The sequence below is a fragment of the Alligator mississippiensis genome, chromosome 13, assembly GCF_030867095.1.
Source record: "Alligator mississippiensis isolate rAllMis1 chromosome 13, rAllMis1, whole genome shotgun sequence".
Taxonomy (NCBI): Eukaryota; Metazoa; Chordata; order Crocodylia; family Alligatoridae; genus Alligator; species Alligator mississippiensis.
The window spans coordinates 46568269-46588585 of NC_081836.1; the positions used below are offsets into that span (position 1 = coordinate 46568269).

Below are 20317 nucleotides of genomic sequence, written 5' to 3' on the forward strand. Positions count from 1 at the left end.
TGAGCAATGGTGTGAATTTACAGTGTCTCAGCCTTCCTATGGTAACTGCCCGTGCCTGCTTTTGCCTTGTCAGTTGAGGTCACCTGCCCCATGGATGAAAGGGGATAAGTTACCTTGCGTTTTCCCTCAAGTATTTCATCAGCCAACAGAGAGCTGGCGGAAACATGTGTTAGCTTATTGTTACTAAAATAACATTGCCAACAAATTAGGAAAACATCTTCCAGCATTTCTTCTCTAGATTTGAAAACCTGAAATGTAATTTTGTGCCTCTATGGGTTCCTTATCTCTTGAAAAAATTGTCTTGAAATGTCTTTTCCTGGTTCCCTCTGGGAGTGTTTACCTGTTCATAAATGGGCCAGTTGCTGCACATTACGTTTAGTACTTGGTTAATCAAGTGCTAAATCAATGCGCAGTAACTCGCAGTAGTGCCAGCACATGGGTTTTTCGTAACACTGTGCAGTAGCCTACTATTACTTTGCAGTAGGGCAGGTTAGCTTGTTTTTTGCCCACATGGCTACTGCTCAGTGTTATTAGGCTGCTGCGCAGGGTCTCACGTAGACGCACCAAGTTTCAGGACACCTAGGTACACTTTCAGCCATCAAATAAAATAGGACTCTCCCCCCCCCCCCGCTTTAATTTACTTCTCGCCAAATTACTGAGGGTGAAGTTGTCATTACTAATTTAGAGCTGCGCTTTAATTCCACCCTCTTCATCGCCAGAAACCTGTGCGTGGTCCCGGGGTTGTAATAAAGCAGCAACCGAAAGGGGGCAGCCTCCACGTCGCTGCACGACCTCATCACCCGCTCCGCAAAATGAACAAGCATGGAGCAAGACGAAAGCCGCCTTTGGCGCTGCGGCCCCCTTGGCCCAAAAGGCACTGAGACGCACCAAAAACGCTGCATTTGGTGCACGATGAGCGGGAAGGATTAAAGCGCCGCTTTTTTCTGCGGGACCCGCAATCCAGAGACCGCCCGCAGGCGAACACATGATGGCACGAGCCGAAAAAGATGTGCTGGCAGCGGTGGGATTCGAACCCACGCCATCGAAATGACTGGAGCCTAAATCCAGCGCCTTAGACCACTCGGCCACGCTACCGCTGAATGCAGCTCTCACCTTGACGCGCCTATAAAGATATGGAGCGCTGACTCGGCTGCCCCCCCACCCACCTTCCTGCTCCCACAGCCGCTCGGGGACGACGGGCGGGTCCGGAAGGCAGCTGCCTGCAGCAGGAACGTATCAGGCCCCTCCCCCGCGGCACGGGTTGGTGGCGGGAGCCCTGCCACGTGGCTGCAGCCGGGGGGACGAGGAGGCGGCGGCGGGCGGCAGGGGGCGCTGTTGCTGCATGGCCCGCGACCTCCCCCTGCACGGCCCCGGCCACGGCCGTCTGCGGGGCCTGCGCTGGCTGCACTCGCTGCCTGCTCCCTTGCAATGCAAGAAACATTACTATTTGGTGTTTAGGAGGAAAAACTTATTTTTATAAATTAAATATAGACCCCAAAATCAGTACATTAAATGGGTACAGATTAAAGCAGCTGTCATTTCTTTTTACAACTTTTGTCGGCCCATGGGCAAAAACACTGAGCAAGTAACATGCTGTAGGCAACAGCGTACTTTGCTCTCCCTGAAAACACAAAGAACCACCTACCTGTGGAAAGCAACATTTCTTGTGGCAGTTAGTGGTGCTACAAGTTTCCTTTGCCAACCATGGTTTTATCCACACCTAATATTCTATGTACCATTTTGACTACACGGTATACAGTTTTGAATAACCAGAGTTTTCTGTGCCTGTGCATCAGCCCACCCACCACCTGCCATTTTCCACATAGGCCTTTTGCCTTGCCAACCACGGTTTTGCCAACCATGGGAACTTTCAGGAACTTCACCCCAGCAGTTAGTGAGGGAAACCTGTGCAGTCTTGCTGGCAGCATGTCTCCACGGGTGGGGATTGCTGCTCTGTGTTATCTGCCTGTGTCTGCACTGGCTGAATTCCAACATACTGAACCCATGACTTAAGAACCACGCCTTGATTTTATGAGGAATTTTATACATGTTTATTATGGATAAGCTATGGTTCATCAAATGAGGTTTATGGCTCAATGTGTTTAGTTTAGAAAAACAGTCATGGAAGTCTTTAAGGAACTGAAAAATGTACTAGCTATTTTTTCTCTTGAATTTCAAAAGGGTGTAGTTTTGCATTGCTCCACATGCCAGGATTGCTGCTCAGATGTCTCAGAATATACTTCCACAGCCATGCTTGGGTGCTAGAGTAGGAGGTGCAAGATACACAAACAGTGGTCATGATGGCAAGGAAGCTGCTGACCTGTTACCTGTCACCTGTTAAGAGGACTGAGCCTCTACATTGTTCCAAAAGGGTGGTTATAGCTGTAATATGAATGGGCTCTACAAAGATTTATTCACAAACCAGATGTACTGGATATATTTAGGTTTGATGGAAGATGCCATTCTGTAGGAACACTTTGAAGGAAGATGTTCCTGTTTAGGGCGGTGTCACCTAATAGCACAATCCAATCACTATTTTCTTTTAAAATTAAAAGATGTGTTCCAACAAATGCGGCTAACATTACAAGGCCCTTGAACACACAGAATCCTTTCCTCTTCCTCCCAGCACACACATCCCTCTCCCACGACTAAGGTAGGGTTGTTTTTAACTAATGAGTTGGTTTTTGAGGGATGAGTCTGCTGTATTTATTTAAATTAAACATTAACAAACTCCCTCATGCAAGTAGTCCTATGTGACACATGAGAGCAGGAGCTCTGTCTCTTGTCAACTCTCAACTCAGTGGTTAGGTTGGTGATTCTCAATTCAAATCAAAATCTATTGTGATGGTCTTCCTGAGTTCTTTGCAACAGAAAAACTACTCTAATTTTTCTGTAGTAAAAAAAACAGTGAACATGAAGAGGTGGCATTTTCCGAGGAGTGACTCAAGTTTATCCTGGGGTGTCTCAAGTCTCTCTGGGATGGCTCAAGTCTAAGAAGATAGAGAACCATTGTGATAGGCCTTTTAGAACAGGCTGTGTAACCCTCTCAATCAATATAGGATGTCCCAAAAGGCATCTTTCATTAGGCTTACACTATCTTGGGGCTGGAGTCCCCATAACCCTTCTTCATGAATGGTAGCGCTCACTAATAAGTGCTACTACAGCCTTTTTTCCCCACTTACCCAAAACTTGTAAGTGGCTGGGAGGCTTTGTTCAAACTTTCCATAAAATCCAGCTTTAGAAACCCAGCATGGAATATTTCAGCAAGCAGATGTTTAAAATGTTAGGAACGGGATCTGTTTTGCAACCTTATATAGTGTGTATTCCTGGAGAGGGTGTTTAGAGCATGCACCCCATAGATAGATGACATGAAAAAAAGCACTTACAGCATTCAGTCTGGGAGACAGATGGGAGAGCACAGAGAACATGGTATAGAGAACATTTAGTGCGTTTAGGGATTTAGTGCATTGGTGTCTAGAGATTATGGTGATAGGCATAATCAAAATAGAAAGAAAGAGAAATTATAGCAGTCACTGCCAAATGTACTGTTTATCAGTATTCAGACCAGTTTGACTGGAGAGAAGGCATACTATATTAACTACCATATATAAGCATGCTGTTCATATGGATTGTGCTCAGGCCTCTGGGGACATTGTTTTCTTCTTCGTCATGCACAGTGGCTTAACATAGTCAGACTTTGTGCAAAGGAGCTAGAATTCCACCTACAGGCAGCAAAATTGTTTCCTTTTTGTGTACAAATAATTAGCTAACATTTAATCAAGCAGCATATAAGTAGACTCTATTAACTTCTGGGAAAAAAAAAAAGATTCTCCATTGTATGTCTAAACCAGAAACCTTTCAGAACATTTCATCCTATGGCCTATTTCTTCACCACTACTATGCATGTCTAACAGACAGAAACAAGTATAATTATGATAACATCTTAATTAAATCCAGTAAAATGGGCTTCCATAGTAATTCACATTCAAAAAGACTAGGGCAGTAGGTCTGCTCTCTGTTGCCATCAATCAAATTATTTATTGCATTTAACTGTTAGGAGAGCTTGATGATAGTTAGCATAATGAGCCACAGAAACATTCCCGTAGGAAATATGAAAATTATCTTCTGTGTCCAGCAAATGGGCATTAGTATTCTCAAGAGTCCTCTGTTAATGTAGGTACATTAACCATTATTATGAACCATCATAATTTATGACTTTATGCTGGAAGAAAAATCTTATAAGTTGGTTAGTACAAGAACTGGCCAAAAGGACAAAATATACCTACTTTGTTTAACAAGTGGCTTGGTTTTAATTGTGAATAAAGGGAAGTGTTTTTTTTGGTAAACCTCTCTGCAGCTTCTTCTGTAGTTCACAGTTTAATTTTCTTTTATTGTCTTTTTGTATCTGGTATGATAAAACCTGACATGTTTTTGCCACATTAAAAGCAGAATTGCTGTGTAATGTAATGGATTCCAATTCAAGGAAGAATGAATTTGCCAGACTTTGAGAAGACGCTGTATATCCCTGGATCCACGCTCCATAAGGTGTGTGGGAGGGGTGCACAGGAAATAATACGATTTTCCTGGTGCATGCAAGAGTTTCCTTTGCATCATCATGTGTTGCCAGCACTTACAGATGAGTAAAATTGGGATTCACACAAACACTGAAGCTGTTGAAAAACCGCTACAACAGAAGCATGAACCTGCAGTCTTCCTTTCCAGTCCTGTCACAGGACCAAAGGTTTTCACAGGTGACCTCTGGGGACTTCTGTCTGGACTTTCCAACCTGTGCCAAGAAACCCTCTGAGGGGTTCCCCCCCGCCCCCGTCTCCCCACCTGTACCGTGTCCAGCGCGCTGTGGCTGCAGCTTTGGTCTTGCTGATCTCCCCTCCCGTCCCCTCCCCTCCCGTCCCCTCGGGTGACCTCGGTGCGATGTGAGCCACCCGCGGGACCACGGCAGAGGCCGGCGCTGCGGGCGTGGCCCCGCGCGGGTCCCAGACACCCGTGGGCCGGGGCCTGCCCTGGCTCGGGGGCGAGTTTGCCCCCACGGGCGAGGGGGACGCGAGAGGCGGGCCTAGTGCTGCAGTGCGGGCGGCGGCCGCGGGGGGCAGGCTGGAGCCGGTCGCCGCCCGCGGGAGAGAGGGAGGGAGGCAGGGACAGGGGCAGGCGCTGCCGCCGGAGCCGGGCGCTCCCCGCACCGACCCGCGAGAGCAGGCGCCGTCCCGCCGGACCAGGTAGGCCGGGGCCCCGCTCCCGCTGCAAGCGCCGGCTCTGCCCCCGGCCGCGGCGTGGCGCAGCCCTCGTGTGTCGCCGAGGGGACCCACCCGTGGGGGCGCTGGCTGCGGGCTCCCCGGGTGTTGCCACAGCCCCATCTGCCAGCTCGCCAAGGCCTCCTGGCTCTGGCTCCCGGCTGCAGGGCCGTGTTCACGTCCCTCGTCTCTGCATGGTTTTGGGCAATATCCACCGGTTCCTCACAGCACCAGCGAGCTCTGCCCGTGCCCCCCTCGCCCCGCCCGGCGCACGCGTTTGAAACCGTTGTCCTTCCCTCCCGCCCGTTTTGTATTTGGGTTGTGCCGCGCCGTCACGGGTGTGCCCTTGCAGACCCTGCTTTACTAAGGGGAGGCGTTTAGCTGTACTCGGTGGGCGGGTGGGCAGTGCAGGCCTCGTGTGCTACAACTTTTGCTCGCGTCCCGCGTCCCGCCTGCAGAAAACCTCTCCGGCCGGAGCGCGTCGGCGGCCTCCGGGGCTGTCCCTGCACCCGCGGGTCTGCGGGGACCCGTGCTCAGGGTCAGGCCTGTGGACAGTGTGACAGGTTGTTGTTGCTAGAAAATGGTGCCTATTTCTGTATGGCGGGGTTTCCTTTTTTATTCATGCTGACTAATCCCACGATAAGCGTGTCCTGGGCTGGGGGGAGGATGAGCTGCTTCCTGACCTGGGCGTGGGGACGCACTCCTTTGAAAACCCCCTTTCCGGTGACAATTTTCTCCATAAAAGTCGTTTTGCTTGTTTCTAAAGGGAGGACAATAGGAGACCAGGCTGTTTTGACTGCAGGCTAAAATGTCTGAGTCAGCTGATTCTCTTTTGGGCAGGCTGCACAGGGCTGTGTCCAGATAGCCAAAGTCAGATGGCGTGGGAGAATCAAACAGAAGGAAGGAAAAAAACCCAACCCAGCTCACATTCTCAAATCTGTTATTGCAAACATAAGGGCAGGACACCTAGCATCACAGCTGAATGCCAGAGCTAAGGCTGCCTGGCTAATAGCAAGCTGTCATCAGCTGTTCGTTCACATGTTGATGTATTCACAGTCATAGATCTGAAAAAAAGCAGACAGATAGGATGTCAGATGTTAATGATTCTTTATCATTCTGATTAAGCCAAATTAAGCAATGCCAGGAATCTAGCTGAAAAATGCATACACGTAAAATGTGTTGCTAGTCTGATGGGTTTGTAATAGATGAACCCCTTCTGCTGCACCTGAAGATGTTAGACAGCCTTATTTACCGCTTGGAAAATTTCAGCTGGTATTTTTTTATTCTCACTGATGTGTCTAGCACACCCAGTTTAAAACTCCTGCGGTTGCATTGAACAGGAGGAAATATGCTCCCTGGTTGCATGGGCTGGAAAGCCATTAAAGGATCCTTGTAGTAAACAACTGGGTAGCTACACAATGACAGGCTATAAAAGTCCTTTGAGTTGGTTAATATTCAGATCTCGTTTGTAGTGAAACACAGTCCTGACACAATGCCAATAATAACCATCTGTCTAAATAATAGTCTTGAAATATGACGTATCAGTACCCACAGAAAATCAGTTATCATTACTTGCCCTGGATATTTAAAGCCAGTTGAAGTATCAGGTGGTTTAGTAGTAAAAGGACACTATGAAGATATTTTTGCAAGAGCTTTTCTTTCAGTGTTGTATATCTTGGCTTCCTGCCTAATGCTGATTGTCATGTCAATTTACTGTCTTCATATGTTGTCATTTTGGGGACTTAGGAGTTGACAGGAGGGAGTGATTGAAAAGGTTTTTCCTCACCTTTATGGCTATAAACTTAGTAACCCTTTGGCACCTGAAACTACAGCATGTTACCTAACTAAAAATGCTCTCATTTGGGGTTGGAATGGTGATATCAGCACGGTGGAGTTAGCACACAGTCCCTGTGTTGCCTCATTCCTATTAACACCTGCTAACCTACTGAGTTGTCCTGATTAGCCACAGGGAAGCTGGAAGGGATTTCTAGCATGGAGTGTATACAGAGATGGTGCATCCACATACAGGAAAGTGCTGGAAAATGCGTCGTCTTGTTTGCATGTTTTTTCATTTAGTTTTTAAGGCCTTCCCCCCCCCAAATAGCAAGACACTTTGGATATCTCTGTCTTTTTTGGAGTGCCTGGCTGAGACAATTTACTATTTCTGTGCCCATTCTCTTATCTGCGTATTCCTGAAGGTAGGAATAGTTATATGATTCCTAAGGATGAGTTACCCTAATACACAGACTATTGCTGTACTCTGCCTTAATTCCAGATAATACCATGGTGTACTTCTAGGAGTACTGAAAGATGAACCATTACTAGGCTATTTTTGGAACAGTAGTTAATTTAAAAAGTACATTTAATAGTAATAATGTGTTTTAAGCATTATAAAGGTAGTAGGTATGTGATGGGATATGGTAAGGTGAGGTTGTTGTGGTAATAAATAATAATGATACTTTGCTTGTGTTAGTAGTGTCTAAGGTTTCTGGTGTTAAGTTTCAGGTTCCATTAAATCTATTTTATTTTTAATTTGAAATTTATAGGAATACTGTCAACATGAAAAATTACATTTCTCTAAGAAAATATCCTACCTATTATGGTTAGAGCATCACCATTGTAACTGAAATATAATTAAACTGAAGGAGATTAATGGTCATTACTGTGGGGAAAATTCATTCTTGCCCCAGTTCTGAGCTTGAGACCAGAGGCATAGTTAGCTGTGTTAGTCCTAAATCAAGAGGAAGGCAGAGTAGATTTACATCAGACAGACTAACCAAAGTAGATATGAGTATTACATATTTCATATGTATACTTTAGTATCTACTTTGGTTCATCTACAAGATACAAATCTACCCTGCCTTCTATTTGAGACAGGAACCATGGGTGGGGAGGCACAACCTTCTCTGTGCTGATTCAGCCCCCCAGGGTGGGTTAGAGCATTACAGAGAATTATGCTAAATTGTTTCTAGCTGTAGGGTGCACCAGGAAATAGCTGGAGGGAATGCTCCAGTCAGGCCAACTTCTGCTTGCCAGAGTACTCCTGCACTCTACCAGTTACAGCAGACATCAGTGCTGGGACAGCTGTGGGATGTCCCTGGAGGGTTCCCCCAGATCCAGGGACAGTCCTGTGGTGGCAGGTTCCCTTCCAGTTGCTTTGTGATTGCTTTACACTGGCTCTGCCATGAATTCTCCCCACATTTTTATTTGACAGCATCTTGTATATCACTCATTTCTCTTTACAGGTAGTAACTTCTCCTTGTTATTTATGTGGTTCTTTTGGGTGACAGGGGAGAGAAAAACATTTACAAATGAATAAATATGAATGCAAATTAACAGAGGGACTAAGGCAACTCTCTAATAACTTCTTTAACTCTTTTTGTTTTGGATTAAGAAGTCCAGTGCTGTGTTGATCAGCATGGTACAATCCCAAGGCTGGATTTAAAAGTCAGTGCTCTTTTACAATTAACTTGTCTGTAAATGGTGCAATAAAGTTAGAGCAGGGGTTGTCAGCTGGGGGTACCCATACCCCTGGGGGTACTTTGAAAGGTCCCAGGGGGTATGTGGGGGCAGGTGGGCTTGAGCACCTCCACCCCGCGTTACTGCCTCACAGGAGCAGGGCCCAGCAGGGCCGCACCGTGCTGCCGCCGCTCCACAGCTTGCCTCCCTCACACTGCCTGTGCTCTGCATCCAGCCGCTCACATCTGGCCTCTTACCACCACCCCCCACTCCATATCCGGCTACTCGCTCCCCCCCCCCCCCCCCGGGTACACTTATTAAAAAAGGTTGAAAATCCCTGAGCTAGAGCACATATATAAGGCAGAAAATCATATTTTTGTCTCTTCTCCAGGTCTGCATACCATGCAATGCTCATTATTATTTAGTGCAAAGAAAGATGGCAAGATAGATGACAAGGATTGTGGTTAGCATTGCAGTTAGCATTAATGAATAACATCAACACTAGACTTCATGTCATTGTGTAAAGATGCAAAATACAAGTATTGGATTTTTTTGGGATGAGGTTGGGGTTTCTTGAGATTTTCGTGTCCCAATCAGTTGTGGTTACTGGAATTATTTTTTTTTTTTGTATTTGAAATCAATTACAACCAGCACAGACTCTTTAAAACTTAATTAAATAAATGCATTGGCTAAGCAAACACCATGTCCACTTTAAAAGAATGATGGTTCCAAGAACAACTCAGGGACTCTTACATACATTGTCTTAGGTACACAGACAGAATGCGTGCCACAACATTTGTTCAAGGGTATAGGTTGTAGCCGTGTTGATCTAAGGACGTAAATAGACAAGGCTCTTTGGGCTGCTCACTATGTGGGGCCTCAGTCTGCCTCCCCATGCCTCTTCCCTCCCCCCTGTCTTTTCCTCCTCCACAGACAGCTCTCCAAGCTGCTGGGCTGCATATCAGCTATCAGAATGTATTGGCTGGTAATAATAGGCTGTCGGTATCGGCCAAAAAAATCTTTATCAGTGCACCCCTAGCTTATACAATGTTTTGAGTGTATAAAATGCTGCGAGTACAAAGCAGTGTTGTTTTCAGCACTCTAGTGTTCAAAGGACTTCTCCCTACAAATGCTACAAATGAAAGCAGATGTTGCTTTGTGTGTTTTACCTTTGGCCTGTACAGGTAAGCGGAGCAGGCTCCTCTCCCTTTCTACTGTCCTTTCACTGTGCACTGGAGAAGCCTGCAAAAATTGTTTACCCATAAATATTTGTTTAAACTTAACTAAACCCACTGCAAACATTTGGGTGCTTGTTTTGCACTGACCCATTCAGTGCATGAGCTTTGTCACTTCCACATGGGGACAAGAAGGGTTGCTCAGGGACTAGATATAAAATCCTGGCCCCTTTAAAATTCAATGGAAAGATTCCCATGACTTGGGTCCAGGAGCTCATGCTCAGACTTTTGATTTCTGATCATTTCAAAGAAAACATCCTGAGGCAGGGATTCCTAAATTGTGGTCCAGCCTGCTGGGGCTCTGTGGACCTGTGGGGATGAATGCAGAGCAGAAACCAAGAGAGAATTTTGTCCTGCTAGGAAGTTTCAGTTGCATTTATACCCAAAAGCTTGCAAAGAAGAAACTTTCCAACTGTTTGAGTTGGTCTAATAAAAGATACCAGATTCACCCAAAGAACCTTATTGACCTATACCCCTGTCACTTCTGCAGCATTATGCAGCTGGATTCCTCCTGCTCAGGCACAGAGGCCTCTTAATGAGTGTGGTATTTTTTTGTTGTCAGTTCAGTCTTAGTTAGATTTGCTGATTGACATGTAAATTGTAAGGACAGCAAACTGGCAGCAGAACAGTGGCGGACTGTGAAGTGACCATGAAAACAACTGAGCCAGAAGGCTCATTTGTGAGCCGTACTGTCCTGTTGCATGTTCAGCAGAAAAAAGAAATAGCAAAGACATAAAAGAAGGACTTTTCAAATAAAAAGCTATATTCATAGCACAAAAGCTATTTAATTCCAGCTTATTATTCGGTTTAATTCTGGCCTCAGCTTACGTTCCTCTTTCGTGTCCTCATGTCAAGGTATTTAGCAGAATTTGCAGATTCATTGGAATCTGACATGGCCATGCCATGAGCGCTTCTGCTATGGCCTCAACTGATTTTGTGGAAGCGAGTACCAAAATTGCCATTTAGACTATGGACCTCATTAGAGTCCAGTGCAGATACTGGTGGGAAAACAACCCCTGCCCGTCCATCGCTTCAGTTACAATAAAATAGGCCAGGTCTCAGGTTTGGATCCAGATGGGATGTTCTGTGGATTGGCTTCACCTTAGCAATTCTTATGTGTTTTTAAACAGAAGTGGCCACTACATAAAAATCTGTGTCTTTACATGACCATGAAAGCAGACATTGTCAGAGATGAGATGAGTTTTAAGGCTAAAGAAAAGAAGGGCATTTGCAGTGTGGATATGAAAAAGGGCTCAGAGGTAGCTCAGGCTGTGGGAAAGAAGAGCTCTTCTAATTGTAGAAGACAGTATAAAAAATAAGTATAAACTTTAGCATGAGTGAGAGAGATGCAGGCCTGCAGAGAACTTGATCCTTTATGAGGCACATGCTCCTAATTTGGGGTTGCTTGGCAACAAATACTGTAGATGATAGGCCAGGTTCCCCCCCCCCCCACAGTCTCCACAGTTGCAGTCTCATTACTTCAGATAAGTTGCAGCTGGTAACACTAGGACAGTATTGCCAACCAACCCCACTGTGTCAAAAAATCATGAGACAGACTCTTAAACATCAAGAGATTTGGAATGTAAATCATGAGATGCTATTTTTGAAGTGTGTGTGGTCCCCAGGGCAAAGGCAACAGGGCACAGAGCCCCAGCCCACAGTGGGCAGCCCACATCTGCCCCCCTGCCATTAGAAACACTCCTACCTTTGCACTCTTGGTGGCATCCCATGTCTCATTCCCTCATTGCAGAGGCACAGGTAGAGAGGCTGATCATGTCCCACTGCTAAAATGGGATGCGACTGACTCTTAGGCACACTGAGGTCAGTGGGCTTTATTGGAAGTCCTTTAATATAGGATTTTGAGAGTAAGTATACATCGGAAAACATGAAAGATCATCAGGGTATCGCCACAGGGGTGAAAGCCCTCCCCATCTGTGCAGAGCTTCTGCTTGTCAGAGTGAGACATTACAGCTTGGAAGTGAATTTGCTTGGGAAATAATATTTCTATGTAAGCTCTGCTGAGTCGTCATTAATATTCTCTTGATGGCATGTGCAGGGGAATCTCCACCCATTTGAAGCTCTCTGTGGGTGGAACCCGAGCCGTGGCAAAAAATATTTTGCAGCTAAACTATGTTCTTACATAATAGAGCAGTTTGCTGTGTGAATCGGCTCTGAGGGCTTCAGCCCATTAATAACCATCACATAATTCCTCTAAAACTGGCACCATTAGAAAAAAGGGATTACAGTAGGACAAAAGCCCACACACAGCTGCTCCCTGCTGCTTGCCCCGATAGCATGTATTACAGGCCCACAAGAAGCATTTGCCCCCATCCTCACCTTCTAGAGGAGATTTAACTAGTACTAATATAAACATAGGAGATTGCTGAATCTCCTTGCTGAACATTTGTTTTTGGCACAGTTCTGTTTGTAGTGAATAAGGATCCTACAGTACTATACCTATTTTCTCAACATTATTTTCTCAGCATTAATCAACATTCAGCACAGTTTAAATAATGCATGATGCAGCTGAAGAAATATAGCCTTTTATTTCATTTTAGTGGCTTGTACTAAATGAGCCATAAACTGCTTGTGGGTTATTTTTTGCTGAGTGACAGACGGTATAGCATGCAACATGCAATGGAAAGAAACCAGTTGTAATTTTAGCCAGTGACTGGCGTTTGTAAAGCAGTTGTTTCAGTGGATCAAGAAGATTTATGGGTGGGTGATTCCCAACACCAGCTATGAGGGATTGTGCTGTACCCACAGGGATGTTATGAATCTGGAACTCTGTGCACCTTGTGCTGCTTTCTGTACCGCTGCTTGAAAAGCCCAATTTGCTGAATTCATCTGGTTAATAACTGACTAGGGTTCATTTTGGAGTGTCCGAATGTTGTATGGGGGAACTACAGGGATGTTGGGACATAGGCTAAATAAGGAGAATGACCTTATCAAAGTGATAGAATCAAAGGCCACTTTGGTTAAACATCAAAAAGGCTTTGAGATTTTGGGATTTTTTTCCCCCATATGTTTGATTACTGTCCACTACTTTGTACCTTTAATATGAATGAAAATGTAGCAGGATCTTCTTCTTGGTTTAACTGGTAAAACTGTAGACAAATCCTTCAGAATGCTGTAGTTTGGAGGGATCTTCCTGGGCCACTTTGGCTCCAGCCTGCCTGTTATAGAGGATAGTGGCCACATGTCACTATTTGGCCTTTAAATTAATTTAAGGGAGTCTTTCCTCCTTAAGGGTTTTGCTATACGCATCAGTGAGACAATTACAGTTTTGTTCTTTCACAGCTTGAGAGCAGCTCTGTAAAGATAAAGTGTTATATAGCACTGCTGGGTCAGTTTTTTTCCCCCATCCAGGAAAAATTACTTTTTGTGAAATTTCAGATAAACGTAATTTAAGAGTCTCCCTGTTTGGTTCAGAACATCAACAACTTGTGTATGATTTACTTTGTCCAAAGAAAAAAGTACTGTTTGTGAGAAATGCCTCTGGTTGTATAAAAAGCAGGAGGAATTAAGAGCACAGAAGCGAGATAATCTACCCCAGAGCCATAGTCATGTGGAGTGGGGATGGATCACTGTGTGCTACTCTGATGGTGGCTCTGCATTACAGTTCTGCAGCGGAGACCAAAACTAAAACACCAGAGTTTTCCTGCTTGGACGGTCATAAAGAGCAAGGCTAAATTAGGCTCAAGCTATTTTCCTCCATGTCAGAGAAGACAGAGTTGTAGTAGCACAGACAATGAAGAGGAAGTAAACTTGTATGAATAGTTAGGGGTGTGGGTTGTATGAATAGTTAAGGTGATAAGACATGGCTAAAACGCAGCCCACAAAACAAGTGCAACAGGCAGAGTTTAGCACCACCAGCTTACTGTCAAGCTCAAGGTTCAGTCTTTGTATACTATACTGTACATGCAAGGGTTTGGGAATTAGAAAATGAGGACATACTTCTGTTTTGTTCCATAGTGAACAGATGAAGTAAGTGGCTGAGACCAGACCAAGGAGGTGATAAAATTAGCATGATTTACTATTTAAGGTTGAAGGGTCTTTTGATAAAGTGCACAAGCTATTGACAGCAGGTCAGAGAGAGAGACTGTCATGCCTGCCATTAGCTGAACTCTGGGCAGAAAAATAGGGATTTATCTTAGTCTGGTGGAATTCATAGAAAACTTTTTGGGTGAAAAGATTGGGAAAAGTGAGTGCAAGTGTTTTACTTTCAACACAGGACCTGGCTTTGCTAAAAAGTGTCATCTTGAGCCCTAAGCCTGCCCATCAAAGTAATTGGGAATGTTTCCATTGATTTCAGTGGATTTGGATGAGGCATATATATCATTATGAGTCCTGAATGAACAAAAGAGAGAGAAAATATGTACATAAATGTGCATTTTTTTTGTGCCCTGAAGGCTGCCAAACCGAGACCCTAGTCTGGTGAATCAGTCAATGGGAAAGGCCTTCTACCGAGAGAGCCTAGCTGCTTCGCCTGGAAAGTTCAGTTAAGAGACCCATAGCAAAAGCTTCCCTGCTGGAAAGGGAGATAGGATGTGATTCTAAACCCAAGCAAAGAGGTTGAGGTGTGTCATATATATTCGAGGTGCACCGATACATCGGTACAGCAGCCCCTGCCCCACTGTCTCCTTTACTGCGGAGGCTTCGATCTGCTTCCCCTACCCTCTCGCCCTCCCCCCAACAGACTTACTAGTGGGATGCTGTTCTCCATGCTGCCAGGCCACATATGGGCAATTGGTTCAGTATCAGCTGGTATGGCTCGTTAAAAATCAGCCATCGATATCGGCCTAAAAATTCTCTATTGGTGCACCCCTAGTATGTATTCCCTCCCTACTTGACTCTGCATCAGCTGGTATTAGTGACAAGTCAGTGTGGTCTGATACCTGAAAACTATGAAGCCTTCTTTGTACAGGGTGCGTTTTTCTGATTTTTGTCTTCCCACAATAATATTCCACAGATTTTTTTCCCTTGGGTCTGTTAATTTTCTGTGTTATACATGGTCGGTCCCTTGATAGAAAGTTGCTGTTAAAAAACAGGTGGTCTGATCCTGCAGCCAGAATGGACAAAACTCACAGTTACTGTCCTATGAAGTCTGGGTTTTGTTTGAGGAAGAGGCGAAGCTATTAAATAGAACAGTCAGAAAAGTATCCTCTGACATCCCTAAACCGATGATGGTTGTTGTCAGGAAGAGTATGACTGAGAATGGATTACTCTAGGCATGCCTGGTACTTATACGCTCCTTCTGAAGCATATATTATGTGCCACTGTCGGAGACAAGATACTGGGCTAGGGGGACCGTTGGTCTGACCCAGTATGGCACTTATGTAATGTTCAGGACCAGTTTTTGAACAAGAAAAAGCAGAAATATTAAGGAGGAAGTTGCTAAATGGAAACAGGCAGCCAACAGTGATCAGCTAAAAGCGTCCAGTGTTCATGGTTCAGAGAATTTTATAATCTTAGTCTATTCTGGGCTAATTATTTTCTGTTACATGGAAGTACTAAGTGTGGATATCTATACTGGAAACTCAAACTTCTATGTGGGTGTTCAGGTGCGCACTTGTCTGCCCCAAATACCCATTTTACATGCTTGTATCCAGGTAATAGATAGATTTCTACTAATACTGGTCACTGTAAATGTTGCTTTCAAGTTTGTTTTCTTTATCAATAGGATTATTAATTGCTTAATTTTTTCCCCCCAGGTTCTTTCTTCCTTTTTCATGTATATTATAATACTGGCTACTTTAATCATTGAACGAATTAAACTGATCTCCTGCAAACATGGCAGACGAGGACCTTATCTTTCGTATGGAAGGTATTGATAATAGCAGACTGACTAAAGCTGTCTCTGGAAGTTATACTGATGGTGATAGTGAGGATGAAGATAGTTATTACATCTACCCTATAACAGATGACCCAATATCTAACAAAGCTATCAACAACAAAGTTGACAACTACTACAGCAACTTAGCAAAAAATGAACAGTACAGCTGCAGCTCTTCTCCTAGAAATTCATTCCATTTTAAGGTAAGCATTAGGTTCAAGCTGAAACGGGCTTCTGATCTCATTTAGCTGGCATAGGAAGCAAGGGCTACAGCTTGCTAGCTTTTTCGTTTCTTGTAACTAACAGTTTTCCATGAAAATCACTGCTGTTTTTCCAGACCTGAAGTTAAATCCATTAAGCCAATAACTTGATTGTGCTGTTGATTTGCTTCCTCTCTAGTCCTGTGGGAGCTCCTTATGCGCCACAATGGCTAGATCGAGTCTCAGACGGCACAGCTGCTGTGGGCTGGCTACTTTAAAACAGAAAAAAAAATGGATTTGGAGTTTGAAAGCTGGTTTTGGTTGTAACACAGTCCTTTATAAAGGGTTCAAAGCATTGAGCCTGAAAACACCGTGACTGGGGCGAGGCAAATCATTGTGCCATGAAACCATTCTTAATTTGTGGAAGAAGCTGATTTGGATTTAATTGTATTTTATGGTGAGTCCTCTAAAATTCGGCACTAGCACTCAGGTGTTAAATGTCAGTGACCTCCACCATGAGCTCCAGGCAGTATATTCTAGTGACACTTGACCTTTTCAGCCTGAAGGCCCGACATTAGGTTGTGGAAGAGTCAGGAGCCTGCAGGCAGTGGCTGGATCCTGCACTCCCTTCTGCTCCTTTTGCTTGCACCATCCCATGCAAAGGGAAGAGACCCATTGGCAAGATTTCTACTGGGGGTGTCCCTAGGAGGTGTGGTCTGCAAGGCAGCCCTTGAATTGCCGCATTTGGAGCATGAGGACTACAAGTGGCTTGTAGTTACAGTTTGACACACTCCTAATGTACTCCATTTAAATGAGGACTCTGCAAACTTGTAACATGTCTTAGTCTTCATCTAGACTAGGTTTTAAAGGTGTTTGATTAACAAGCGTTAACTAACATCTTACGATACCTTGGATCTGTCTGTGCTGCAGGCTGTGGTGTTACACAGAGATATCCAAGCTTGTATGAGTACTAGATGCAGTCTGGGCACAGCAGCCTGGGGCTGCATGAGCTGTCAGGAACTGGAACTAGAACTAAGATAACTGTTCTGTTTAGGCTAGTCTTACATGTGCTAGTTAACTAACACTTGATCAAAATGTGGCTTTCTCCAGTGAAGACAAGACCTAAAAATCCAATATAGACAAGGCAGCAAAGACTTTAATACGGGCTAAAGTTTAAAAACAGTTACAACACATTCAGTTAAGTTTTGCCTTGTCTACAGGAGACTTTTAGAAAGCATTAGCTAGCATGTGTCAGCTGACACACCTTCTAGTTAGGTAAAACCTTAGAGGTCCATTTAGCACAGTGATAGTGAAATGGAAAAACTGATGCTTTAACAAGGCAGAATTTAACATAAACTCCACTTGGTGGACCTTTTTGGTCAGCGGCATGAGAAATGTAATAAGCTTCTAACTTATTTAATATGTTATTAAGTGAGAGATTTTTAACTCCTATCTGTCAGTAAAGAGGTTGTCAGTTCACTTGAATATACTTGTGTTCTTATGTTCTGTGGATACATTTGCTTTGGGAATATGCATTTTGAAAATCAGCTTTGAAATAAGGAAAAGATAATTTGTTCAGTTAGTAAACAAGAAGAGAGCACTTAATTTGCCTTGTTAATTTTGCTATGCTAATGTTTCTCATGTATTCTTTAGAGTGACACACAGCAACGTTCTAAGCATGGCTCTGTGGTTGACCATAGTCGGGTAGGTTAAAATGAGATGTGATCAACTTGCATTGTAGATGCCTTAAGACTTTTTTTAATGGTATTTTTAATTCATTATTTTATCCCCTGAAAAAGGGGATACAAGTCAGTCCATAGAAATCATCAAAGCAGAACATTGCTCATAACTATTTTTGTTCTCTGGAATTTATCTTTTGTTCCTAAATAGTCACTTCCTTTATATTGTTTCTTCACATTGTTTCCTACTGTTAATAGAAGCAAATGTATATAAGAGCATTTTTATGCTGTTTATATTTTCTGGTTTGTCCCCCATGCATGATCTAGGGAAAAGCAGTGGGATGTTTATATAATGGGTGCTACAAATAATCATTCTCTGTTGTATTCTAGTTTTCAGAACAAGTTTAGGGCTCAATTCTGTGCCCTAAACTCTCATTAATACTTATTGAGGACATGTGGCACCTTCCAGGATATAGACCGAGGAAGAATATCAGCTCCCAAGCTCCCCTAGCGTCTCTCTGTGTGTCTCTCTCTTGCACCCCATGACACAATAATTCTTAGAAATGGTACTTCAGTGGTGTTTTAAGGGATCGTTCATGTTTTTTTTGTCTCGCTCCTCTCTTTCCCCACACCTGCCTTCAGCCAACCTAGGCAAGTCAGCTCTCACTGACTCGGGAGCTGTGTTGTAAGGCAGCTCTAATTGTCATGTGGTATGACACAAACTTCCTTGAAAGTGAGGGATATTTAGGTTTTATCATGAGACTAGATGGGAATTTTGATTGTTTTTAGATTGGAATAGAACAAACTTGTTGCCTGTTTAAAAACTTACATTCTTTCATAAAGAAGTTCCTTCTGTTGCATGCTATAAAGCAGGGATTATCTGTAACGCATTTCAACACTGATACAGATTTTTACTGGGCTTTAGCTTTACTTGAGATTACTTCTCAAGTTTATTTGGAAATTAAAAGTATTTCTTAATGGTTCAAATTTAGTTACAGAAATAATAACTAGTGTCCCAGAAATCATTATTTCCTGCCTCCCATTCAGAGAGGAGCCTGATGTGGAGTCTGGGAACTGCTGCGTTCTTTCCTCTCATTCACATGCTGCCTTGCAGAAAGAGTTTGGCGTTTTGCAAGACTGCATCTCAGGGCCAGTATGAAAGAGGGAGACAGGAAAAGTGTCAAGAGAAAAGCATCTAGAGTGATCTGTGGAGAAAACTCTCAAATTTTCAACATAAGGATTTGTAGAGTTACTGTGGCTTGATGGAGACTGAAATAGCTACTTGTCTGGAACTGTAATAATCATCCATTTTCATTACATACTAATTTATTCTGCTTTTTCATCTTGTGGTTTGGGGCCTTGGTTATCAGAAGACTTTCTGATTCTGGATTTTTATGGTATAAAGCATGATTGTTCTTTACTTGCGCTGCCAGCACATGCTAGCTTAGTTAACTTATAATTCGCTTTAGTAAACTTCTCTGCTGATCTTAACAATGGCAACTAGCTGTGATTGCAGAGCACTGTAATAGACGCTGCAATGATAAAGTTATGTCACGTTGTGTGTGTTACACTCACCTTGTACCATTCTGATCTCAGAACAGGAACTTCAGAATGGTGCAAATGAAATAAGAATCTGATGTTTTAAGTTTCTAACCTTAGTATGATTGGATTTGAAACTGTAACATGTGACGTGGTGGTTTGTGCCTGACCACAACCAAAGAGCGGTAGAAGAGGGGGATGGTCTCTAATGTGGCCTCATTCTGCAGAGAAATCTGTACTGCCTGGTCCCAGCACTGTACCTTACTGATTCCTTGTGGGCAGCAGGGCCTGTGCAGATTCCTTTTCAGCACTGGGGGAATATATGTGCTAGAAAATTTGACTGTGGGTTGTTGTTTGATATAAATAACCTGCTAGTTTTCAACTTCTATAGGAAACCTGGAAACATGCCATTGAGAAAGCTAAGCACATGCCTGATCCCTGGGCAGAATTTCATCTTGAGGACATTGAAACAGAATATGCCACGCGTTACAGGTCTGTTTCTGCTTCTAATACTTGCATTAGATTGAAGTATCTTACATGGCTATTTTTCAGACGGTTGCATTAATTTTTCCTCCAAACTCTGGATAGATAGAGAAGTATCTACAGTATCCAAGGCAAGAAGAGCATGTCTAAACTGAAACTACCCAGGATTTTATGAAGGCTGAGCTCAGTCAAAAAATTGTTTCACATTCTAATCTCCCCCACATTAGCTTCTTGTTAAGGCTTCATGAGAAATGGATAGGAAATAAATGTGAAGGGGTTTTGGATGATTTTCTTTGTAAGTCTGCGGAATGATTTCAATACGGAAAGTGATACAATTGATTTTTTTTTTTTTTGAAAGCTGTAAACAGATCTGCCTGCTCATAACACTCTGTTCCTTTCCTAAAATAGTAGTTTCTTTCTTGCATGTACATGCAGCTCTGCTGCATGAGGCTGGAATGTAAACCCTTAAAAGGACCAGAACACCACAGAGTAGCCTATGTGCCGAAACCAGCCTGACCTCTGACCTCCAGACAGCCTTTCAGGCACATGGTTTGCAAGGGGTATATACCTCACAGCTGTGACATGTTTGTGTGCCTTCAGATATGAGGAACTGACTTACACTGACTACTTGTATATT

The 20317-nt window shown here is 43.7% G+C and overlaps 1 protein-coding gene and 1 non-coding gene across 4 annotated transcripts in view; one reads left to right on the forward strand and one right to left on the reverse strand.

The window, feature by feature from the left end:
- Positions 1–1013: 1013 nt before the first annotated feature.
- Positions 1014–1095, reverse strand: TRNAL-UAG (transfer RNA leucine (anticodon UAG)). Its single transcript has one exon. It is a non-coding gene; the product is annotated as a tRNA-Leu (tRNA).
- Positions 1096–5131: 4036 nt separating this feature from the next.
- The window catches only part of EEF2K (eukaryotic elongation factor 2 kinase), a 42662-nt gene continuing 27476 nt past the window's right edge, over positions 5132–20317 (forward strand). For 2 of the 3 annotated variants that reach the window (XM_014610756.3, XM_014610758.3), the window contains exons 1-4: positions 5132–5234; positions 15658–15982; positions 17633–17683; positions 19589–19689. In XM_014610756.3, coding sequence (XP_014466242.1) covers positions 15737–15982; positions 17633–17683; positions 19589–19689 — 398 coding nt within the window. In that variant the 5' untranslated portion in view covers positions 5132–5234; positions 15658–15736. The remainder of the gene's footprint in view (positions 5235–15657; positions 15983–17632; positions 17684–19588; positions 19690–20317) is intronic. The other variant, XM_006273679.4, reaches the window with a different exon arrangement.